Here is a 26483-nt window from a genome sequence, read left to right on the forward strand (position 1 = left end):
ATAGACTAATGAATGTATTAGTGAAATGCTTCTGATGATCAACTATGGTATCTTACACCCCTCTTTCCCCCTCTTGTTTTAATTGTGTTGTGTAAAAAGTAAGCCACATTTCTTAATGGAATTAGCATTGAATATGAAAATTGAATGGTGTATGTGTCACTCTAGTTTTGTCATAATAATTCATGTATTTTAATATTATGTATTTATATTTATTATGTATTTATATTTATTGTAGACAGTATTATTCTGTTTGATTCTGAGTCGTCCACACTCAGTATCATTTTAGGCCAAGAGTTTATTGCATTGTACCAAGCATGTAATACATATTGTAGGTAATTTGAAATTTTTTTTACAGGAATAATGAAACTGTTTTCTGTCACTTTTCAGAACTAGAAATGAGCTGCATGAACCAAAATTTAGTGAAGATGAAATGGAATTTATTTCTGAGGAAAAAGTTAAGAAAGAAGTGAAAGAAGGTAAGTCCTGTGCACTATGAGAATAGACAAAACTGTCAGCAGGAATTAACATAAAGTTGTCTCTCTCTCTCTCTCTCTCTCTCTCTCTCTCTCTCTCTCTCTCTCTCTCTCTGTGTGTGTGTGTGTGTGTGTGTGTGTGTGTGTGTGTGTGTGTGTGTGTGTGTGTGTGTTCATTCCAACAAAATGTCAAAATGTTGTATATGGGAAAGCACAGTGCAACAATTTAAAGTGAACAGTACATTTGAGTTATAAATAAAAGAAAGTACTGATGATACTCCTGTTGGATACAGTAGTGAAATGTAGACATAGAAATCATAAAGGACTGTTATATTCCATATTAAATAGTGAAAACATTTTTACTTACTTTTGAAACGCCACAGAAATTTCAGTGAAACCAGTATTTGATAAATCCTTTATCCAAAGCATATCATATAACTGAACACTATGTAGATGACTTTTTGGAGACTATTGCTTTGAATGATTTTTAAGTGTTTCTACATTCATCCAAGTCAAAAACTGACATTGGCTTTGTGTGACAATTTGAAAGGGGCAACTACACACTATGTATGATGTCGTGATAGAATGTACATTCTAGCACCTATATTTGTTTTGTAGAACATTATTTTTCTAGTGTTAGAAATGGTAGTATCTGGCATTTTGTTTTGTTACTACTACTACTACTACTACTACTATTGCTATTGTTATTATTACTATTTCGAGAAACATCCGGGACTAAGTGTTTGATTGTAATTTTGTGACAGTTAAAACTTCTTGGCTCAGTTAAAGATAATTTGGGCTTGAGGAGGCCCGGGGTTTATGAAATTCTGTGTCACTGTGGAAAGAAGTAGATTGGTCAGACTATTCGAACTATTCAGGACCGGTGTGTGGAACATCATCGGCACACTCGGTTGTTCCAGCCTGAGAAGTCGGCAGTGACGGAACATTGCCGTAATGAAGGACACAGGATGATGTATGATGACACAATTGATCTCTCCTGGTTCTCGCTATTGGGAATGTGTTCTTAAAGCATCCATTGAAATTATATTATCCAGTAATATTATTAACAGGGTAAAGGTTTTCCTTTAAGTAAGATATGGAATCCGATTTTGTCCAACATTAAACAACAACGGTCTTCTTTGCGATCACTGGATTCTTCCACATAGTGCTCTTGCGATATATCATTTCTGCAGTCTTCTCCCACGAGCACGCTGCTTGTCTACTTGCCGCCAGGAGGCACTGCCCATAATCTCACGCATGTGCGGTGCGGTGTTCATGGTGTATAAAGGTTTACGTTGTTGTAGCTGGAATTCAGTTCCGGCGACTCAGTCCACTAGCATTAACTCACCTGTAGATGGTGGCCAGCTGGCCCGCCGAAATATTGTCTGGACTACGACATGATCCGGCTGCAAACCTGTGAAGAATATCAGAAGTTATTACGCTGGGAAAGTCTACGAAATCAGATAAAACTTAATATTGTGTTAAGAATGACCCGTGTTTGTACCCAAATCTAGCAAAATATAAAGTGCCCTTAAAAGTTTTCTGACACAATTGAATGCTACTTCACAGAGAATTGGAGAAACCACTGTTCCTTTTAACTGAAATGACAGCGTGTTCCTCTGTTCCTCCGTATGGATCTTTGAACAGATAATATTGTAGTTGTTGACAAAATTGCCACGCAGTGACAGTCAGTCATTACTGACAGTGCCTGCAAATATATTTAGGAGTTAATGTGACTCCATTATATTATGTAAATTTTGCTGAAGATCTTGCTGAATGTTTGTGTTTAAAACTATTTGTAAAACATTTGATTCCATGAAGTATGTCAAATTTTGCAAATTTTTTTGTTCGTGTAATAACTGTGTGTAGAACCTGGTACAAACTGGTATGTAAAATTTGGTCTTCATAAAAACACTATTATTGACTAAACATAGAAGTATAATTGTGAATTTCTATGTTAAATTTGTTTGCTTAGTGAACAATGACTTGCAAGACTGATATTTGGCACAGTTTGCCAATGCAATCAGATTCTTCCCGTTTCATGTGTAAGGATGAAATTAGGAACATCATATTTATCCGACATAAGCTTTAATGCAGTTTTCTATACATTATAAGATTTGTTCATCTACGATGTCGTTTCAAATTGTTTGTGTGCTTCTAAAAAGCAAAAAATCAAGGGAATGGTTGGCACTCAGTTCGAATTGTTATGCTGCATAATCCTTACAATTGAACTTTTGTTCATCAGACGAGCATTGAGAACTGTATTGATTCATTATAATGTATAAAACACGAGTTAAGAACAGAAAGCCAATTGCATTACATGTGGTAGAAGTAGGGAGTGGGAACAAATAGAAAACCCAGGAAGTAAGTTACAGAAAACTGAAAGAGAATGAAGAAAGGAATAGTTACTGAGAAGAAATGCTGGGACCAAGGAAATTACAGAAAACGATTAACGCTTATTAAGACTAAGTGGTTGGCGAGAACCAAGGACATGTTGTAATGCCAATTCCCACATGTGGAATTCTGTGAAAGTAGTAGTAGGTGGGAGGGGGGAGGGAATCCAGGTGATGTGTGTGGTGAAACAGGCACCAAAGATTTTGACTGCCATGTTGTAGACAATGCTCTACAGTGTGACACTTCTGACCTCAATGCCTGTTTCACAATACATACCATCTTTATGGACTTTCTTGGAACTCCACAGATGGGGACTGGTGTTACATGCCCTTGGTGTTCACCACTCAGCTTGATTAAATTATCATTCATTATTTTCTCTAATTTCTTTGGCATCAGCAGTTTGTTTCAGAAACTACTCCTTTCTTCATTCCATTTTAGTTTTCTGTATCTCCTTTTCCCCACTCTTCCTCTACCACATATAATGCCTCTAGCTCTCTGCTCTTATTAACTCTTGCACATTTTTTTTCCGGTAATCTGTTTTGCTTATTACCATACCTTGCACCTTTAAGCTTTCAGATTTTTAAATGTCTTCTGGTGCAGTCCCCAACTATCTATCTTTCCTTCTCATTCCATCTTGTAAGTCCCCCCTGACCCAGGATCTTAGGTGACTTTTCCTTGACTCTCCCATTTTGTAAACCTTGCCAGCCCTTTTCTTTCATCCTCCTTTGCTTTCCCTTCAACACTTCTGCTAGAAGAAGAAGAAGAAGAAGAAGAAGAAGCCACTGACTCTGAAAGCCTGAACATTTCTTTAATCTTTGTGTGTTTTCTTGTACTCTGCTAGATGAACAGATCTTTTTTATGCATCCAATTATGGTATCAAGCACTGAACAATGGAAAGTCTAGAATGGATTAATAATAATAATAATAATAATAATAATAATAATAATAATAATAATATCATGAAAAGGGTAGATTGCTGATTGCTACTCACCATGTAGAGGAGATGTCGAGTAGCAGACAGGCACAACAAGAAGGAGGCTATAGTCTATAGTTTTTGCCCACAGGCAACCTTCTGAAGTGGAAAGTACACGCGCATTCACTCACAAACTGTCTGGCTGCAGCAGCCAGAGAAAGCGGTCTCTCTCTCTCTCTCTCTCTCTCTCTCTCTCTCTCTCTCTCTCTCTCTCGTGTGTGTGTGTGTGTGTGTGTGTGTGTGTGTGTGTGTGTGTGTGTGTGTGTGTGTCGGGGGGGGGGGGGGGGGGTGCAAGCTTTATGCTTCAGAAGAAGACAATTTGGCCAAAAGCTCTAACATATGATAGTCTTTTTGTTGTGCCTGTCTGCGACTCAATGTCTCCTCGATATGGTGGGTAACAGTTAACCTTTTCATATTATTATTGCTGTTGTTTTCAAAAATTGATCATTTTTATTCAACCGAAAACTTAGGAATTAAAATTTGTTCAGCTGCCATTGGAATGCTCACAAAAATAATGTTGTGGGAAAGGAAAACCAAACACTGCATTTTATTGGCAGAACACTTAGAATATGCAACAGGTCTAGTAAAGAAACTGTCTTCTGCTAGAGTACTGCTGTCCCATAGGATTTATGGAGGACATTGAAAAAGTTGAGGAGGAGGCAAGCCGTTTTGTATTTATTGTGAAAAAGGGGGGGAGAGAGTAACAGATATGATACGCAAGCTAGAGGCAGTATTAAAACAAAGGCAGTTTTAGTTGCAGTGATATCTTTTCACAATAATTCGATCACCGACTTCCTCCTCTGAATGTGAAAGCATTTCATTACCACCAACTAACATAGGGCACTTAAGTGTGAATTGCAAGTAATTGTGTAAATGTAGAAAATGGCATAAACTGTGGTGCACACTTCTTATTTCATTGGCAGCATGGAAGCAGTTCTGTGCTGACATTGTAGGATGTGTGGTGTGTCACTGTTTTCTTCGATTAAGTAGTAATTCGAAACACAAGAAACCAACCAACTTATTAAAATTAGAAAACAACGGGAATAGTCAGCGTACAGCAAGAAATGTAAAATTGTATGTTCAACATTGCAATTTTAGCAGGTGTAAAAATGAAAAAGAAAGTACTGTATGTAATTTAATGAAGTTTTTTTAATGAAAAATGTACTTTATGCAAGAAGCTTAAAAGATTGAAAAAGTGATAATATTAATGTAATACCATTATGCTTTGCAGCCTTGTTAGTCTAGCAGTCATCTGGAATTGAATGTTGTATGCCAATAAAATATTGATGAAAACTGCTCTAAGCCTGAAGTTGTTACATAATCCAGATGTTATGATCATTTAATTGTCCCTATGTATTACGTAGAAAATGAGTCAAAATATTTGTGTGTGTGTGTGTGTGTGTGTGTGTGTGTGTGTGTGTGTGTGTATATATATATATATATATATATATATATGATATATGCATTTTTTTCAGTGGCAGAAGAAACAGAGGAGAGAATATATATTCCAAAACGTCCTCCAATTTCACTTATCAGCAGTTACAGGCAGACTTGGAAATCACGACATAATCATTTTCTACGGTATAGTGATGTGAAGCCAAAGGATGAAAGGAGGCCTACTGTCAGTGATTTGGCCAATCAGAAACATGTCCTGCAGAAACTGAATGGTTGGAAGGTTTATCACCTCAGTACACAAATGGAGGACATGGTGGGTCTCTCTCTCTCTCTCTCTCTCTCTCTCTCTCTCTCTCTCTCTAAGTAAGCAAAGATTTTCCTTTGTCTTTTTCACAGTTGTTGTCTGTTTTTATTTAAATTGTGTTACAGAATACGGATATCTAATTAGGTCTCTCATAGTAACAATTCCTCATTCTAATGACCCATGCCTGCAAGAAGTCTGGCCTACTAGAGATGTTGCTATCCTGAGAACATTTGTATTTTGTAATACAATAGAGCCAGGTCTGGCTACCTATTTATCGTCACTTTGCATGCCATTTTATCTGCTTGTTGGTTGTTGGAGTATGGCTGAGGTTAACAAACTAATAGTAAAGTTGTATCTGCTGGTGCTCACGGTAACTTATAGGTAACCTTTCCGAAATTTACTTAACATATCTCAAAATTAAGTTTGTCATTAATAGTGGTCATCTCTAAACAGACATGAACAGTTGTAATGTCTAAATTGCTGAAATTGGAGTGCTGTGATTTGGCATGATGTTTCCAGCTGTACTTAAGATTTCATCATACAGAAAGCTGTAATGAGGCATATTTGCTATAGGAAACAAACATCTAATTTAGTTTGTTCCAGAGAGATGCAGTGTTCAAACATTAGGTCAGGTGAATATTGATAACTTTTACATTTCAAAAATATGACTCAATTTAGCAATAAATGACAGTCAAAATCTTACCATCTCAACATATAGGAACAGAAAAGGCTTAGAGTAATTAAAAATCCATTATACGTAGATAGTCAGAAATTCCACCTTCACATTTGGTGCCATGTTAGAGGATATGTGGTCTCAGTTGTATTAATATTGGGGGGGGGGGGGGGGTGTCACTGTTTCTTTTATTGACAGTTAGTGGTTTTTATCTTCCTTGCAGATGATCTTCTGGTGCCAGAGCTGAAATCTCAGTAGTAATCAATAAAAGAAATTCTGATCCAGATAGTGTCTTTTTATTTATTAATAATTCAACTGTATTTCTCATTTTCACTTAAATTGATGTGTTTTGGATTCACAAAGTCAGTAAGTGGTCATAGTATCAATAAAACATGACTGATGTGTTACCAAGTGGAGCTGCTGTACATGTTATAGCCCAACCTTATAAACTCAGCCTCTCTTAATCATTTATGACCTTTTTTTATAGGAAACAACAGATACTGTTTTCTAAGAGGATTATCAGTGCCCCATCCTGATAAATTTAAATTTAACATTTTGTATCTCGTTTTCTCTGTAACTATCCAAGGTAATAAATCTTTGTTAGGATATAGTCATATCTTACACATTCACTACTGTACTATCAAGTTCTAAGTTTGTTAGGAATCAAGATATAATTGATGTATAATCAAACTAAAAGTTCTGTCTCTACCATTGTAGATCCACATAAACATAATATCATTCTCAATAAGAGGTAAAAATTTCAGAGCTTTCATTTAAGTAGTTTCTGGGATAGTGAGAAACATTTGCAAAAACTGTAGTTTTTTTAGAAATTGCATTTTCTGTTGTATTTTTGACCACAATTTCTGCCTTGGAGACGCACTGTCTATCCAGTTCCTGTAGGATTACTTCTGTAATATGGCCAGACTTATTCCAAATCACTTCAGAAGCTTTATTCAGACTGCATTTCCATCACTGAAAGTGATAACAGCATCATTGACGCCAAACTTCAGTGATTTGGTTGAAAGGCTCATTTACATTTTGAGTTTCTCCTGCAGAAATTTCTTCAGATGATGTGGATGAGCTAGATCTGTGTGTACTGTCTTTCTTACAGCTCCAACAGCCTCAGGGATGATGATTCTGTAGATGTATGTTGCCTCAGCCTCAGCTTTAAATCAGTCAGTAGAACATAAGCTATGTAGTAGATTTTCATCATTTGATGTCTTGTAGAACAACATTACTCATACTGCTTCCAGGTTGTTAGTATTTTTCCAACGGGTTGGCCATAGTATTCAGTTAGATGATTGACTGTTTTGTCAGTCAAACATCCTCTAATAGTTTTGCCACCTTTGAGCTTTTTGTTGGGATAGTTGTGACTCATTTTATGCAGTCAGGTACTCATTTTTTTCTGCATGTGACACACATTCTAATGTTTGCAGTGCTAGATTGCCATAGGGTCTGCTGTCAGTTATTAATGTTAATGAACTGGAATCACCATGACCAATGAATTTATAATAGTGAACCCTACATTGTTCTTGAGAGTGCTGGAGCCTTCATATTTACTCACAGTTGTGTTTGTGTAGTTGTTTTTCATTTTTGGTATCCAATTTTGTGTGTCTGTGCAAGATTTTGACAATACTTCAACATAAAGCACCCTTCTGGTAGTAATACTTATGGCAGCTGCACATGAGTTTTAAATTGATAATCCCTTTTCTGCCATGACCTGTCAAATGCTATGCAGATCTCACTATTACCATAATTTTCTTCAACTGCTTGTACTGTCACAGATTTCAGTTCTTCTTTTGCAGTTATTCTTAAGCTTTCTGCTAAAGCATCTGTGTATATTGAAACGTTGGTGGGGGGTTGTGAGGGCATCATAAGAGCACACAGTTTTCCCAGCCCTAGGACCTTTAACGATGCATCTCAATCTGTCTCGCGTGTGTAATGTTCATCTCAAAAAGGTTATTGTTTCTATATTTTTCAGATGTCCAGAGTTGTTTCCTACTCTCACAACTCGAACAAGAGACTTCCAAATTAAGAACTAAACCATTTCTTTTGAAGACATTTTCAGAAATTTCTCTCTCTCCACCACACAGATTACAGCATGCAGTTTGATCAAGCATTGTTTTTATTACACTTAAACATAATACTAAACTGATATCCCTGGCACTGGTTTCACTGTACACTTAATTACTATTCACATGCTGCTTCTTGGGAACCACTTGGTGTGAAGAACTTGTTTCAGCATTACTTGCCCTACTCTCATTCGCTGAATTTTTAACTTCCAGCTGGACATATTTGGTAGAATCTGTTTCTCTTATTTCTTCTCATCTTAAATATTTCCTTTGGTAGAGTCAGTATTAAAGAGAGAAACACAACTCAATGAGCAACAAGTCCAAATGTGCACAACGAAAAATGTATTACACCTTACAAAACGTGGATGATACCATGCATTATACCACAAACAGGAATTGATGTCACAACAACCAATGTAGCCAACCTATGCAGCTGGATGCCCACTATAACTCAAAATAAATCATTGTCTTCTTTAGCAAACTGTTCCCAGGTTATCTTGTCATAACTGGAACCTGCAGAAATTACTTGTGCAGTAAATTATTTCAAAATAAATAAAAAATACTTAGTCCTCCAAAATCAACAAAACATACATCAGTTTAAAGAACTCCAAACAACAGTATTCCTTAAAAATAAAAATAAAAATAAAAACTGACATTTTGTACATACACCTCCTTTTATACACCACTTAATGTAGCCTCTTGCCCTTACCAGTTACCTTAATGTAAACATTCTGGAGGTTGGCATAATACTTGTCTTCTGCAGCGATTGCTCGACTGTTTTTACTTGGATGCGGTGTTTGATTTCAGTGAAAATACAGTTATATTATGACCACTTATCTTTGATATTTGTTCAGTTTCCTGTGCAAATACTTCATTTCTTAAACTAAAAAATTCCACTTTTTTCCTACTTTCGATGTTACTCCTTTGTATTTTGAATAATGTCTTACCTTCCATTGTTTGCTTTTCTACCAACCTGCATTACTTTCATTTTCCCCTCTTCCTTTTCTTCTTACTCCAAAAGATTTTTTGTCATTTTACATAGTTTATAGCTTATAGCATAAATGAACAACTATATTATTTTTGAAACATAAGACAGTTAAAATTATCTATACTTCTGTGCTTAACAGTGTTATGTTTGTTGTACTGTTGGTTATGCATGTAGTTTTTAATATTGCTGTAGTAATGTCAGTGAATGGATGTGATGTAGATCAGATACTGAGAAGCAATGATTGTATAAACATACTGCGTCATTGTGCTCCAGAGAGGGAGAATACAGTTTGGTATTCACTGGTAGACTTGCATCACAATTTGGAGCACAAGTATAATGCAAGAACATGGCTTTGGCTGCACAACATCCACCAGTAAGATTGCTTATGGTCTACATTACGGTCCTTCCTTTTGCATCACTCATCAGGGTCTTGGATTCTGTATGGTCTGAGAGATGGGTACTGTGGGGGATGTCACAAAGTACAATTGAGTTGTTATACCTTCATGAACCATTACAGTAATGGAGATAGTTTTTGAGGGGGAGATGAAACAGCAGTCAACTGCTAGCCAGACTGTAATCACCCAGTATTGCCGCCGTAGAAGAAATTAGACCCAGGCTGCAATGGACTAGGTGCTGATAACTTCACTTTAGTACACAAAAGTACCTAGACCAGAAAATTAGATGAAATCTAGGTGTATGATGAACAGTACATGACACAAAGATCTATCAGGCAAGGTGCTGATGCCAGGAATTCACATCAAACATGAAAGCCAATTCTCACAGAAACAGTTGTTATTAAGCAGTAATCCACACCTACATTTGGCTCAGCCCATCATTGAGACTATGAGCATTCAGGGAACTTGTGCTTATACAACCAGTTCAGTCCAGATCTGTTCATAAACTTTTCAGGTCACCAAAAGTTTAAATAAATGCTTCACGGAGTTCTGCCCCATCAGATTTTATGTTTCCAGCCGTTTACAACTTTCTCCTTCCTCTCAGTCAGGAAGATTTCAGTAGGCCATTGGGTACTTACATAGGCTAAATTATGTCACTGAGGCATCAGGGAGTCGTAGCACTTCCATATACTATCGGAGATTACGTTGATGTGTATGACTGATGGACATTGGTAGGGATGCTGATTTCGTTTGGTGATGGATAGCTCACTTATTTCTGTGTTGCCTTTCAAGCATCAGACGTCCATTCTTGTGCACCTCTAAGGGTGTAGCTGCTGTCGCACATGCCAAATTTACATGTAACTACTACTTTAAGCAGAACAGTGGCTACACACTTAATGGTGCGTAGAAAGTCAACAGAGAACAAAGTGAGTCATTCACCATGTAATGTAACTGGCATCACTACCAAATTGCCTAAGTCACGTACACAAATGCAATCTCTAGTAGCATATTTAACTACCATGACTTGTGATGTCTCCATGGCACAATTTGGCCAACATAAATATCTATCAGCCTACTGAAATATATCCTGAAGATAATGTTTGATGAAATCATTAAAAGATAGAGACTGATCAATCTGATGTGGAAAGAATGCCATAAATCATTTATTTAAGAACATTGCTACGAAGAACTACATTCACACTCTGCAAGATCATTTCTGAGGCAACTGGATTGTCATTCAAGATTGAGGTCAAGTAAACAGTGCATTTATGGTTGTGTTATCAACTCAAAATCTTCATCGTGGAGATAAAAGTATATTTAACATTGGAGTATGATAACTGAAAGGGGCTCCTATGTCCAAAAAAAAAAAAAAAAGTTATTAGAGGTATGCATCATTAAACTACAATGATGAAGAGCAGATAATTTTTGACTTGTCACATATGTTACTGTGTCTGAAGTTTTACTAATCTTGGATGTATGTATGTTGCAGTCTGAGTTGGAAACTCAGGTTTTTGAGAGGCTAACCAATATGCTGAAATACATGGAGAGGAGAACAGGGAAGGATACTGAGAAGGATGTAAATCGTGTTGTGGAACTCATCAAGGTACAGTATACCATATTAAACAAGATAGCAAGTCTCTCTCTCTCTCTCTCTCTCTCTCTCTCTCTCTCTCTCTCTCTCTCTCTCTCTCTCTCTCTCTTTCTCTCGCACGTGCACACAATATTTTTGTAACACATGCTGAATCTTTCTGAATAAGCTGAGATGTGAATAGTAGCTACAAAAATGAACAGCGTATTTGAGTAATGTGTCAGTAGTTTTGATCCCCTATATAGGTGTCTTGTTTGTCTGTAAGCAAAGATCATTGGGTGTTTGGTGATTGTTGGTTGGAGGAATGATCAAGTGTAATAATGTGTAAAAATTCCTGTTGCTATTTCTAAAATTCCAAAAGTAATAAGTCCATCTCTGATTTCTGTATAAATTAAGTAATTTATGTATTAATTAAGCTTTTGACAGGACAGATGATAGATGCAACTCTGCCTCAAAACGTTGAAAGATAATGTGCGTAAGAATGCGTTTGCAAAATCAAAAGTGCATGAATGTAATGATGTATCAGTGCGCTCAATTCTCTCCTGCTGCGCTAGTCATGGGCTGTTGAATGGTACTCATCATGTAATGAAATGTAAGACCCATCCATGGGACGCAGCATCTGTAGAAAAAAGAAATTTGTGTATTTTTCTGCTAGTGTCAATTCAAAAATTGGTATAATGCAGGAAGTTTTAATGTGTCAATTTTAGCAGATGGGTGTTTTGAATCGTGAATGCACCAAGTATTAATAGAGATTGGGAGTGAAATACCTTGTTTATAGACACTGCTAACCTACATCAGAAATAATTATACAGTAGCCAGTACCAAATATTTTGTGTTGAATATTGCTCGTTATTTCCTTTCCTTGTTTATAAATGAGTGAAGAAAGTAATCTTGGCTCTTCATGATGTTTCATTATGACCCTCTCAACACCAGAAGGGGTTGGTGATCCCTATGACTATTGGTCAGCTCTGTCTTCATGGAAAAACAGGACAAGGGTGTAGGCTGTCTGCTGTAAGAGAGGGAGGTGGGGATTATTTTCCTCTCACAGCTAATCATCATAATTCTAGTTTGTTTACACTCCCAACAACCAGTAAACAAAACCTGTCGGCATATTTCGATCAAACCAAAATTCTTCCCCTAAAATGCCAATAGTTGTTTTCAGTTCTACTTCTATGATAAGTACCTTGGCAGTTCTTATCTGTACCATCGTCAAGCATGACCTATATGCCTGTGAATTCCCACAAAATGTTAAAAACATTTCTGCGCATTTTTTAATTATAAAATTGGGCTGAGAAAGAAAAACAATGTCGAGAAACACCTTAAATCAATGAAGCATTCTGTTCCTGGTGGGAAAATGCTGCCTCTCAACAGAAACAGTCATTTGTTGAAAGCTTAGATAGAGCCAGAAGAAGACAACAAGCAAAGACCATTAAAAACTGTTAGTTTTTGCAAAAAGAAACATTCCAGTCAGAAACCTCCCCAATCACCACTTCTTTAACAACAAATTTTGAAGCATGAACGTTACTTCTTCAGACATGTAATTGACAAACTTTTAAATTTGTAGTTGTAATTTAAAAAAAATACATGTAAATTTGGCAAAAATAGATACGAATCTTGTCAAAAAATAGATGCTATGTTTTCACATACCTAAATTTCTGAACGCGATGCATGTCACACGTAATAACAAATGTGTGCCCAAACTATGTTCGTAGTCTGCTGTGTGACTACATTGTTAACCGGAAATTATAATTGCAGTAGCATGTATTTTGTTGTTGTTATTTTTGTTGTGTAGTCTTCACTTGGGGTGCGCAGATCAAAATTAAAGTTACATCAAAACATGAAACTTTCTGAATTTAATGCTTAGTCTGCTAGAGTATTATACTGCAACTGTCAAATCTCCATGGGGCCACCTCTTGCTTCGAGGGAGGTGGTGTTGCATTTAAATCTTTCTCCTTAACTGTCTTTGGGGAGGTGCACAACATTGTTGTCCTGATACTTACTTAGTGTACATCGGCCATTTTTTTTTTTTTTTTTTTTTTAAGCAAAGATCCCCCCCCCAATCTTCAAATGACCACTACATTTTGATCAAAATAAGTCAGTTTCCATTTATTGTAACAGAACTATGCATGTGATGAGATGTATAAAGAAATGCTTAAAAATATAAGGAAGTAAAACAAAACACACATGCTTTGTACTTTTGTCGGTGACTTTAATATTGTGGAAGTACAACATATACTGTTGCAAATAACCTGAGCCATTAAATCCCTTAAAGAAATATCAACTGTCTCGTCTAAGCATTAGACACATTTGCTTGAAACATTGTCCCTTATAAGCCTCCATTTGGAATTTGTTCCAAGAAACAGCTCACCCATATTATTTCTTCCGTCATGATATCTTGATGTCAGCTAACAGGGAATACAGAACAACTAATAGGAGTAGGAGCCACTCTTGGCTACAAATTACATATAGGTATGTCTGCACAAGATCAGAAGCACATTGTGAACTGACATCTAGACCCTCACTTTACAAAACTATTTTGGTAATGCCCTTATGACAACATTCTATGCTAATTGGAATTAAAAGAAATACATTATTGGTTGAAAACTCTGTGTGTGTGTGTGTGTGTGTGTGTGTGTGTGTGTGTGTGTGTGTGCGTGCGTTTTTTTTTTTTTGGGGGGGGGGGGGGGGGAGTGGGGTATTCTTGTCAGTAAACTTAGGCTGATAGTAAATTTCATTTGTATAAACTGTAGCCTTCCTGTTGTGTCTATTTCAGAATTATTTACTGGTGTAAAATGGGGAAACAAGGTTATTGAACAAAGAGAAACAAAACTTACAGTATATGATGTAAAGTTCAGGAGCATTAAAATAAGGGTGATGGGGAACTGAATAGTTGAATATAATGATGCAGAAATTGAGTAAACTGCCACAACTACTGAAGACGAAGAACAACTATAATGGATATTAGTGATCAGGGGAAAAAGTATGGAAAAAAATAGAAAATTGGTTATTTCAAATTACAACCTCAATTGTGTTAAGATTGTTGCAAATAATTTTCCTGAAATGCTTCACATCCATTTATGACTACACTTGAGACAAATACCTTCAGAAAAGACTTAGATCTATATTCGACGTTAACAAATTTATCTTCTTCAGAAACACTTTTCCTACCATCGCCAGTATAGTGTGTATGAGGGGCATTCAGTAAGTAATGCAATGCCATCCCCCCCTCAGGTCAGTCCCACTCTTCTGGGTACAAAACCCCATTTTTCAGCATGATCTCCATTCAATGCAGTGGCCTTACACCTGCTTACTGGGAGGACCTGTATGACTGCATTGCACCACTCTACTGGTCAAAGCTGGACCCAAAGTCCAGTAGCGTCAATAATGTTCACATCATCCATGTATTGCTTCCCAGAGAGTGCTTCTTTCATTGGGCGAAACAGATGGAAATTGGAAGGTGAGAGATCTGGGCGCGCACACCTTTGAGTACCCCAACTGGTGGACAAGTGTGTCAGACCAACTAACAGAGACATCCAGTTGTGCAGTGACGTGTTGATTGTCATTTGTTGATGATCTCAAATGAGTGTGTCTGCACATTCCAACATTGAAGGAATGACAGCTCCCAGGAGATAGGACAGGTTTGCACAACCTCATTGTATTGGTGACTAACACCTTGCCCAGCGACTCACCATGCTTTTATTCATTCCGCGCCTTTATTCATTCCGCGCTTTCATTCATTTTCAGTTCTCCATAGACATTCTACAAGCCTCTACAAATATCTGCAGTTCTCTGGTTTCCCGGCAAAAGAAACTCTGACAGCTCTCAGCTTGGAATGCACCTCATTACAGATGCCATATTGAAAGCTACGTATAGTGCCCTTACCTATCAGAACTTCATGAAAGTATAGCAGCTGATGTGGGAATATTTCACGATGACAGACCAAAAAGAGTTTTGCATTACTTACCGAACACCCCGTGTATATCCTCTCTACTTCAGTCCTCATCAGTTATTTTGCTACCCAAACAGTGAAACTCATCTACTAGTTTTAGTACCTTGTTTCCTAATTTTATTTCGTCAGGATCACCTGATTTAATTTGACTACATTCCATTAGCCCTGTTTTGCTTTTGCTCATAATCATCATCATCTTATGTCTTCCTTTAAAGATACTGTCCATTCTGTTAAACTGCTCCTCCAAGTCCTATGGTATGTTTGACGACATTACAATGTCATCAGCAAGCCTCAAAAATCTATATTTTATTTTTCCCTGAATTTTATTTCCTACTCCACATTTTTTCTTTGGTTCACTTTACAGTTTGCTCAATGTACACACTGAAGAACATCGGCGATGGCCTACAACCCTGTCTTTCCTCAACCACTGCTTTCCATTCATGCTCTCTTATAACTGCTGTGTGGTTGTTGTAAAAGTTGTAAATAACATTTTGCTCTCTATATTTTACCCCTGCTACCTTCAGAAGTCCAATGTGCCTATTCCAGTCATCATTGTCAAAAGTGTTCTCTAAGTCAAAAAATGCTGTAAGTGTAGGTTTACCTTTCCTTAACCTACCCTCTACAAAAAATTGTAGGATCAGTTTTACCTCACACGCTCCTAAATTTCTCCAAACTGATCGCGCCCAAGGCTGGCTTCCACCAGTTTTTCCAGTCGTGTGGGAAAAATTTGTGTTAATATTTTGCAACCATGATGTTTTAAACTGATAGTTTATAACATTCAAGCCTGTAAGTAGTTGCTTTCTTTGGAATAGGAATTATTACATTTATCTTGAAGTGTGAGGATATTATGCCTGTCTCAAAAATTTTGCACACGAGATGGAATAGTTTTGTCATGTCTGGTTCTCCCAAGGCTCTCAGATTTTGTTTTATTATTATTACTACTATTGTTATTCATTTTTCTATTTTATTTTTGGGTACTTCAGTCAGTTATAGTGAAAGGTGTTCTGCCCAATACATCACATTCTTTCAGATATTCTTTTTCCCTCCTTTCTTTGTTTGAGATAATCATTCCTGCAGCCCTTTCATTGATCTTTGTTCGTAGTGTGGTTTGCGTCTCTTACAGTCTTTTACTTTGACTGTTTTTTTTTTTAGTTTATTTACTGTAATTTGGAGCTCTCTTATATCTTGTTTAATTTCTGTGATCCATTAGTGTTGGTCATGCTGTTTCACAGTTATTCTGTTACTGATTCTTTTTTCTGGTGTTATCATCCTGTGTACAAAGAAAGATGTGGTTCTTCATGATTGTGTTCATTACTGGTTCTGTTTCCTTCTATTCTGTTTTATTTGTAGCTATTCTCCATTGCAAATTTACTTGATGTTGATTGTTTATGCAAGTTCCAATTATTCTTCTGTCTATACTGAGTATTCTGTCAGTTTCTGCTATATTAGTTTGGAAGATGGCTACAGCTGCATATGTTGTTTATAGTTGTGTAGTTGGTTTATAATATTTTAATTTTGCAACTGTCAATAGTCTTTCTTGTTGTATGTATTTTTGGTAATGTAATTTATTTTCCCCAGTTTTTAAATTATATTTTGACCTGTCTGTTCCTTGTTAGGTTGTATGTTATGATTTCGCATAAATATTGTTAACCATTTTTATTTCCTGTTCTTCTATTGTAATTTTGTTTGCAAGTGTTGGATTGGTTAGTATAATTTCTGCTTTTTCAAATGGTATTCTAAGGCCAGTTTTGTTTTTCTTGTCAGTTTACCTTGTTGTCCGATTTCTTGAACATTGTTGGCTAAGAGAGAAAGATCAGCTGCAAATCCAGGACAATTTTAATGTATATGATATTTATTCTTATGTTTTTTGGGTTACCCTTGTACAATTGTCTCATTATATATTCCAGAGCACACTTCAATATAACACTTAACAATAATTGAAAGTTGTTGTACTAAACATGAAGCATTGCATGATACATAAATCTGTGAAAGGCTATTTCTTTTTAAGCCATTGACAGGTTCAAGCTTAAGTTGGCTCATGATGCATTCGTGAATGACTGAATTGGAACAGCTCTCAATGTAATGAAAGTTGTATGTATTGATTTGGAATCCTGGTTGAGTACACCTTTAAAATTTGTTATATATATCCAGCAGATAACAGTTGATCTTTATCAGCTCTTTTTAGGAAATTAGAAAAGCTTCCCCTCCCACTGCCTTCTCCCTGTCTTATTACCAGCTTTGTGATAACTTGTTTGCTATTTGTGTCTTTGTTGGAAATTTACTCTTCACAATACAGAAAAAGAGGAGGCATATTTGACAAAGCTACTTGACATTTGAAGAGGATTGTGATGTTGACACTAATTTAATTATTTATTGTTGTGCATGCTGGATGATACTGGGCAAAAAGCTTTTTGTAAATTCATTTCAAAGTGAAAATAAGCATTATCAAAGATTTAATTGTCTTTTTTTTTCTATTAGGGCAACATACAACGAAGCAAAGTGATAAGTGACCAAATGCAAGAAGCCAAACTGCAAGTGATGAAGGTTTTTGACCACAAGTCTCACGTGGCGGAAATAATTACGAGGTGTGCTAACAAGCGTTCTCTCAAGAAACGTGATAAGTCATAAGTTGTGTACCACATCTCAATGCATTTTAACGTGTAGCAAGTGCAGTGTAATAACAAATGGATTGGTCTGAGATGACAACAGCTGTAGGGAACAGTTAGTTACATTTTTTACTATGTGCAATGCACACTATGCTTTTGTTGTGGTGGAAAGATCATAGTCTGTTCAATTTTTTATGAACTTTAAGTAAGATTTTGCTATCAGGCTATGATACAGGCAATCACAGTGACTTTTAAGGCTGCAAAAAGTGGCAGTATCAGAATTGTAAATAAAAACATTCCTTTATGCCATAAATGTAAAGATTTTATGTTAAATCATGTTTAGTACAATTGAATGAAGTTTTAATTGTAATGTTTAAAACATGTAAGAGTTTATTGTGCAGGATGTTCTAACTTGCTGCACCTGTCAGTCATTACTAGTGAGTATACATATTTTAAAATGTGTTATGTAAAGTTTTAAGCAAACATGATAGCTTTATCAAAATTCTGAAAGATAATTGCTTATATACAGAAAAAGCCATATTTTAAAAAAGTAATTTACAGTTTATTAGATAATTTTGATAGTGTTTCACTATCTCACCACTTTATAGCATGACACAGAACAAAAACGTTTTTTGTAGAGTATAATCTAATTTAAATGATATTTCATGTGAAATGTTAAACAAATTTTATTTAATAACACACTCGTGAAATATTTATTTGGAAATCTCTGTAAAAATTAGTGATCTATTTTTAATGTGCCCAATCATCTAGTCATTGTACTTTGTCTCTTATTACTTGCAGTCATCTGTGTAAATGTGCGTATTTGTTGTTTTTTGATTGTGGCCTTGGAAACATAATTCTAAAGATATGTTTCTCAGCTGTTACTCCCAGTGATGTCTTTGTTTAATGATGTTGTTGTAATAAGTTTGTACATGTATTTTTCCTTGTGAGAGGGAGCATTGTCATCTTGGCAGGGGACTCAGAAGCACTATAAAATCTGAAACATAAATTATTAATATGCCAAGTTGGTTGTTTAACAAACACAGTTACAATATTTGTTATTGTTTGAAAGCAGTTGACCAATTAATTAATGAATATTTCATTACACTTTGCATAACACTTAATTGTTTTCAGTGAACTGCTCATAACCTCCATCCATCTGTGATCCATGCTCCACAAGGCTGGAGTAGTAGCGAACAATCATATTACGGAAAGACAAGAAACAGTGATATTTTTCTGTTACATATGCTGGTGCCCTTCATTGTACACTAGTTTTCTCCTATTTATTATAATACCAAATTCATTACCATAACAAAAGAACTGTTTGTATGTCATCAACTATGCAGTGTCTGTTCATATTATCTTCATTATCAGGAGATATTTGTAGTTCTATTTTTCCTTTGTATTTAGTTGCAGAAAACACTCAGTCTGTGTTTATTAAGAATCTTTTTCTGAAGCCTGTGTGTGTTAATGTCAGATAGCTGTATCATTCATTGTTGAGAGTAAATAATACTGAGGAAATATAACTATGAAACTATTTCTTGATTTCATTTTAACAAAGTGTAGTTCAACAAATGTTCGGAATGGCATTGTTATGTCAGTGTGTGTAGTTAACTACTAGGGGAGTGTAATATTCTTATGGTGACTTTGAGATAAGATTTTTTTTTTACCCAGAGTAAGTAACAGGATATTCTCTCTCTCTCTCTCTCTCTCTCTCTCTCTCTCTCTCTCTCTCTCTCTCTCTCTCTCTCTCTCTCTCTCTCTCTGTGTGTGTGTGTGTGTGTGTGTGTGTGTGTGTGTGTGTGTGTGTGTGTGTGTGTGTGTGTGTGTGTGTGGAGGGATATTTTGTAATATACCATGTGTGTGGACCAAATTCATTCTTCAGTATAGGTTTGAATACTCTTTGCATTTTAATTACAAAATAGTACTAAAATTTTACAGTATCTACAGCTAAGGGGTTCATACCTACAGTTTATTCATCGCTCTTCTGTGACCACTTTAAACTATTTTAATTACATGTATTTGACCAAGGAAAACAATCTACTCACTGAGCAATAGGAGATTATTACACACACACACAAAAGTTAAACAGAAAAAGAGATGGGGGAGTGCAGAGTAGTTGGGCAATATGTGCATATTTGGCCATATCATTCTTATTGAGTTTGGGACTTCAGGTACTATGCCATTGAGTTTTATCCTGAAGAATGCAAGTCTCACTCCAAGCCTCAATTACACTGAATTAATACTATTTGTTTTTGTAAGGTGCTATGATGGAGATGTGTGTTTTAAAATTGAAGAAATGTGGTTCACAAGATGATATCTGTAAAACACAAGCCTACAGGATAGTCATACATGTAAACTTGTATAAGACAATAGTTTTTGGGTAGTGTAAATCAGAATAGTATGTAATTACAGCAGGGACTGTACTAAGAGTGAGACACATTTTTCTGTGAGTGCATATTCTTATAACTTATCAAATAAATAACTTTTGATAACTATGGAGAGAAAATTTGCATGGGACAAAACTTTTAGAGCTTTCAAAATGTTAAGTTGGTAACACAATCCACTGCTGATAATCATAATAATTGAGACAGTAGCCTTGGGTGAATAGTTAAAAAAAAAAAAACACACACATCAGATCAACATTTATTGAGAACTGGACATGTAGTGAAAAGAATGCAAAGAGGAAACTGAAAGAAGAGTAGCATTAAACAGGGATGTAATAGGAAATGCTGTGTACATGAATTACGATGAGAGAAAGCCAGGGTTAAAGGATGAGTAATTCAGATGCCACCTTGGACAAAATGTTGTACTGAGCTATTCTGCATTCTCCTACTCTCAGCTGTGAGTCTTAATAGTTAACCACATTTCAGAAGTCTATAGCTTCAGTTGTTAACATGAACTGAATAATGGAGGTATCACAATTAAAAATCATTTTATTCAAGGGCCAGCAGAATTGCTAACCACAAGACAAATCAGTGATGAGTACTGCCACTGCCATCATGTACAATTTCATTCATCCGTACCATTTGAAGGAGCAATGTGTTCTAAAGTTACATTAAAGAAGTCAGTTTTCTTTAAAAATGTGTTATTTTTAATTGAATCAATTTCCCCAGATTCCTTCCCCTCTTTACAGGAAAACATTTTATTGAGGGGTTTTGTGACAGATTATGCATTGGAAACACTTTTGCAGATATATTTTTAATCATGTAAAACCCATGTAGATTTATTACCAAGTTGAAAATTTTACTAAGAATTTTAAATAACAGTAAATAAGAGAGTACTAATGTTTTGACTTACTTTTCCTTGTTTATCTCATGGCACTGTGTTGCACAGTTTCTGTATTTTTAAGATATAACAGTTACACTTGAAAAGCTTTATTTCCTTCTGCTGCGACACTGCAGCCACTCCCCCCACCCCACCCCAATATGAAATCTTTTGTTTCCATGACACGAGAGTATGCATCCTTAAGCTGTTTAAACTGCTAAGAAAGTTTCATTTTGGCATCATCTGTAGATGACCTTTTTACAGATTGTTTCACCTTACCTATTACACATTTCACCAGGGGGAAGTTATTCTGTTCATATGGTTTCTTTTTTTAATGCATACCGAAGTGTTTTTGTTTTTGATAAGGCATGTGATCCAAGTAATATTATTATTGAGTCTGAAAGGAATATTACTATCAAGTGAATATAAAATTAAAATATAAAAAATAGCTAAAAGGGAACCACCTTCTGCTGTGGATTCTATGTGTACTAAATTGGAATATATATTTTGTGGTATAGTAATGTACAACTAGCTATGGTAGATATGATGATTTCTAATCATAGTAATTTCAGAAGAAACCAAAATTCAGCTGTCACATAAATTAGAAATTAATAAGATATCAAATATCAATGTCAAAATTGTTTCACATCTGTCATTAAATATTCAGATTTTATATATTTTTCAACACTCAGGGTGCTGAAAACAGTTATTAAATTTGAAGTGGCATATTTTCTCATCTGTTGACTTGGGATTTTTCCCTCAAAAGGTGTTATTTAGTTTCCTCTATAGATGTGTCACTTGTCATGATGTTAGACAGCATCATAGCCTTTATTTGTACATTTTCTGTCAGTTGTTTTTGTAATTTATTTTAATGAATCAGCCATCTCTCGTGTGTGTGTGTGTGTGTGTGTGTGTGTGTGTGTGTGTGTGTGTGTTTTGCAGTTGCTGTTTATTAGAAAGCTATTGTTTTATTTTGTAGAAATATGTATCCTGTAAAATTGTTTGTCAGATAAGTGGCAGAGAGAGAGAGTGAAAGATGTATATAGTGGAAATATGCTGATTCCACTATTGTGCTCAGCTCAGTGTTCAGTAGTTACATATAAGGAACTGAATTCCTGCAAATCTGTTTGTTTGGAATTGATTCTCTTTCTTGTTTGGGCTTTACATTAATTTCAAATGCTGTGCCCACTGTCTCGCAGTCAGGGTGAAGAGTCAGGACTATGATGTATCATAAATAGTTGTAATTTTCCAGGATAAATCTTTCACTCAGCTCTAATGTCTGATGTCAGATTAAAATTTATGTTAGCCCAGTATTTAATTGTAGACTGTTGCAAAGGTTCTGGTTCAAGTATTGCCCTAGTTTGATTTTTTTGTTCTTTTGTTTTTGTTTGTTTTTGGTTTTGTGGAGGAGGAAGAGGGTAGGAGGGGGTCCTGGAATTTTAATTACTCTTACTTTCACCTGTTCGAATTTTACATCGAAATTGTTTCATAAAACAGTGATCAATTGAAAGTTGTTAATAAGTTGAAGAATTATTTGAGAGGAAAGAGTGTGGATAGAGGAAATCAGTGGCCTGTTTATCGAATTGAGTAGCAATGGCCATTTTTTTCAAGTTCATGACCAAATAAGGATATGTGTGACATCAGAATGTTAGATATATACAAAAGGTTGTTAGATATATGCAAAAGGTGATAGAATTTTGTTTTCCAATCTGTGAGTTTCCTTCACATTCCAAAAAGAGAGGAAAAGGATTGAGGACAAGGATTATTTGAGGACTATACACAGTTAGGTGAGACTCATTGACTTTGAGGGGAGACAGGGCAGTACAGTGCAATATAATACCATAGAGTACAGTAGAAGAGAAATGTCGCTCATTTCCTTAAAATAATTGGTCTTGAAATGTGCCTCTGAAGGTATTCGGAGTTTTTCCTTGTGCATATATTTTATTGACTTAAGGAATGAACACTTTCAACAATATTCACATTTAGAGTTCATGTCTACAGTTGCATATAGTAGCTGTGAGATTGTATGACGTCATGTCATAGGCTTTATTCCTTGCTGTGTAAGAACCAGGACTGATGATCAAACTCTGATTCACTGGAAAAAACATTGCACTGTGAAATGTGCCCAGAAGTTTGTTTACAATAAGTTAGCAGAGGCTTATGTAATAGTGGAAAATTGGTTCTTGTATTTCATACAGTGGCAGTTTGAAGTGGTTTGCAGTGAGTTGACTAATCTCTCGGAACTTGACTCTGAATTTCCATTCTTATGAAATGATCTAGCAGTTTAGTCTTGAAGGACGTAGCACTTTTTCAAAGAAAGAAGTAAGTAAGTAAGTAAGTAGGTAGGTTGTTTTTATTATAGTTCCTGCTACAGCTGCAGTGAGTAGTCATTGAAGTTTTATTAGTTATTTTCTGAATCAGTGCTGGGTATTAAAACAAATTTTGAATGAAATTTTTTTAATATTACTCATTTATGGTGGTTAGTGACATACAGATTTTCTGCATGTACCTAATTATTCTTGTATTAGTCCGTAATGGATAGTGCCCTGAATAAACGGGAATTAGAGCTTCATGAGAATAAATGTTACGCATATGGTGGTGGTAATGGTTTACTTGTTCCATACATTTAATTTTCCTTCCATAGAAGTGCACTGTTGACAACAGAAAGCAAAGCATAACCTAGCACGTTTTTGATGGTATACGTTCATGCATCTGTAGCTGCTCTTTTAGCAATATGTTGAGCAGAAGTCATGTGTCAAAACAAAAACAGAAGCAACACTGGTGTAAAAATACACTTGAATATTTGAACTTTAAGTATGTTCAAAAATTTCCTGATGGTTTTTGTGTATTGACGTCTCCAGTTCATGTTTTTACTTCTTTGAAGTACACATTCCTCTCCCATTGTGAGTAGTGTTAACTTTTATTTTTTTTAGTTTAAATTTCAGTAGGTACTATTTGGTATCTTATTAAATTTTTTGTGGGAGGTTTTGGTGCTAGAAAATAGAAAATAGAAAATAGAAGTTATTAAAATACAGATTGAAAAGGGCTGTACTTAACCAGAATGATTTCAAAATTGTGTGTGTCGTCCCCCCCCCCCCCTTTCCCCTCCCCCCGCCCTGCTATGTTTTCAGTGAACATCACTGTTAAATGTTTCTTTTCCTAATTCATATGTTTGAATCACAGAATAGAGGCAAGTGGAGGTGCTTAGATGTTTTTCTTTTTTCCTTCATAATAGATCCATAGGTATCACACTTACTTAGCCAATCATTATTGGACCGTTTATTTTCAGCATCACCATATGACAAAACCAGGACAAAAGAATTCTTTTTGCTCTCAAACTGGGGTGCCACAACAAATACTAACTGTATCATGACTTGTCATTTCCTAACTCTAGTTATGCTTATGTAGTGCACAAACACTCGCTATTTCTTCCTGTCATTGCATAATTTTACATACATGACATCATCTCAGATATTGCTGTGTCAGTTCACAATTTCCTAGGCCTCCCTCCCCCCACTCCACCCTTTTCCCCCCATGTTCTTTACCTTGATAGTTCTGCAGTGAGTTTTCTTTGTGTTTTACTTTTGTCCATCCTCAATGAGGAGACCATACCACTATAGCATCTGCGTCCCTGTAACATTAGCGATGTGAATTTAGATGTCAATTTGTTCTTGTTCATTTAATTTTTGACTTGTTCTTTCCTACTTATGTTTAAACTGAATTTCATTTCTAACAATGCAAACTCCAAGTTGGAATATTAACAATAAAAGGAAAAGATAGATTGCTACTCACCATAAAGATGGCACAATGATCTGTAGAGAGGTGCAACAAGAAGATGCCCAAAAGTTACATAAATGTGTAAGTCTTTTTTGTTGTACCTATCTGCTACTGAACTTGTCATCTTTAAGGTGAGTAGCATGCTATCTTCTTCCTTAAATAGTTGGCTTTCATGACTTCAACTTATGAACGTGTTTATTACTTTGGAAGGTATGTTACCATCACATTGTTTCTTTATGATATAAAAAGTGTAGTGTCACAGGTATTTATAGTAACGTTTTCATGCTGTAGTGTATTTTCTGAGAAAAATAGATGAAACACTTGTCATGAATGTTTGGGTCTCATTTTGACATTGCGTATTGAGTGTCCCAATGGAATGGCTACAATAGCTTAAATAGCTTGTCAGAGAGTGGTGTGTGTATTCTTAGCCAAAATTTATTGCAATTTTTTTTGTTTGGATGTATTCTTGTGTCGAGGAGGATGACATTTTCTTGACTGGTGTGTTATGTACTCATCTCTGTGTCTTATTTTTTACATGAAAGTTAATTCACTTAAATCAAACATTTTCATATTGGAATAGTGATGAATGCAAAATTTGAATATTTGTGCAATGGAAATGACTGTTAGTGCATGGATGGGTCAAATTACAAATTTGTAGATAAAAATTATATTTTAAGAATCCCTGTGAAAACTGTAATTTGTAATACTCAGTATTAAATACGTTCTGTACAACTTTAGTTCTTTTTCCTGTAAACTCCAAAGAAACAAGATCATAATAAGGTATGAAATTTCTTGTTAAGCTGCTGTTATGTAAAATTGGTTTTCGTCATTTAGCTGTAGTTAACAAAAACTGAAAGTGCGTAGGCTAATTCCATGAACCCTTCAAACAATTTGTCTTGAACTATAGGTAAACTGTTAACACTCTAACTTTCTGATTCATTCCTTCACTTATGTATTATTCGGGTATCATTATTATCTTCCCTCCCATGTATCTAGTGTTGGGTGGTGGTTGTTCTTATTTTTGAACCTTTTACTAGAAAAAAAAATACGGACTTAAGTTCATGAAACTGAAAATACAGAATGAAAGTTCTGTTGATGAATTTCAAAATTTATTTTACTTATTGTAAAAGTCTTCTAAACACATCAAATTGTGAGGCAAAGCAGAGGTAATAAACTGTTATTAAACATATAATTGTGAGACAATTGTGGTGACCGAATCCTATATCTTACATTGTTTGTTCAAAGCATAAATAACTCCATCCTGATGAAGTACAACAAAGTATTGAAAGTAATTCAGAAAAGTGTGTCAGTTGGCACATCTTATTATTAAGTTTCTGCCTTGTTTTAATATCGTGAAAACATTTGAAATTGTGATCAAACAAATGTGGAGTTCGATTTTTGCATGTTCGTCACAATTTTATGATTGCAATGCTTGTTTTTGAACATTCATTAGAATATATGATTGAATTATTATTATTATTATTATTATTATTATTTGTGTGTGTGTGTGTGGGGGGGGGGGGGGGGGGGGGTGAATACAGTCAAACCTAAAATCAAAAATATATTGCAATATATCTCTTTTTCAATAAAAAAAATTGCTAATTTGAATGTCTGAACGTTTGTCAAATT

At 35.5% G+C, this 26483-nt stretch overlaps 1 protein-coding gene across 5 annotated transcripts in view; it reads left to right on the forward strand.

The window, feature by feature from the left end:
* Nucleotides 1-19347, forward strand: part of LOC126336819 (mucin-5AC) — a 93675-nt gene extending 74328 nt beyond the window's left edge. For all 5 annotated transcript variants that reach the window (XM_050000878.1, XM_050000881.1, XM_050000877.1 and 2 more), the window contains 4 exons: nucleotides 388-476; nucleotides 5316-5548; nucleotides 11157-11270; nucleotides 17683-19347. In XM_050000878.1, coding sequence (XP_049856835.1) covers nucleotides 388-476; nucleotides 5316-5548; nucleotides 11157-11270; nucleotides 17683-17832 — 586 coding nt within the window. In that variant the 3' untranslated portion in view covers nucleotides 17833-19347. The remainder of the gene's footprint in view (nucleotides 1-387; nucleotides 477-5315; nucleotides 5549-11156; nucleotides 11271-17682) is intronic.
* Nucleotides 19348-26483: the final 7136 nt, after the last annotated feature.

This window comes from Schistocerca gregaria, chromosome 2 (genome assembly GCF_023897955.1).
Source record: "Schistocerca gregaria isolate iqSchGreg1 chromosome 2, iqSchGreg1.2, whole genome shotgun sequence".
Taxonomy (NCBI): domain Eukaryota; kingdom Metazoa; phylum Arthropoda; class Insecta; order Orthoptera; family Acrididae; genus Schistocerca; species Schistocerca gregaria.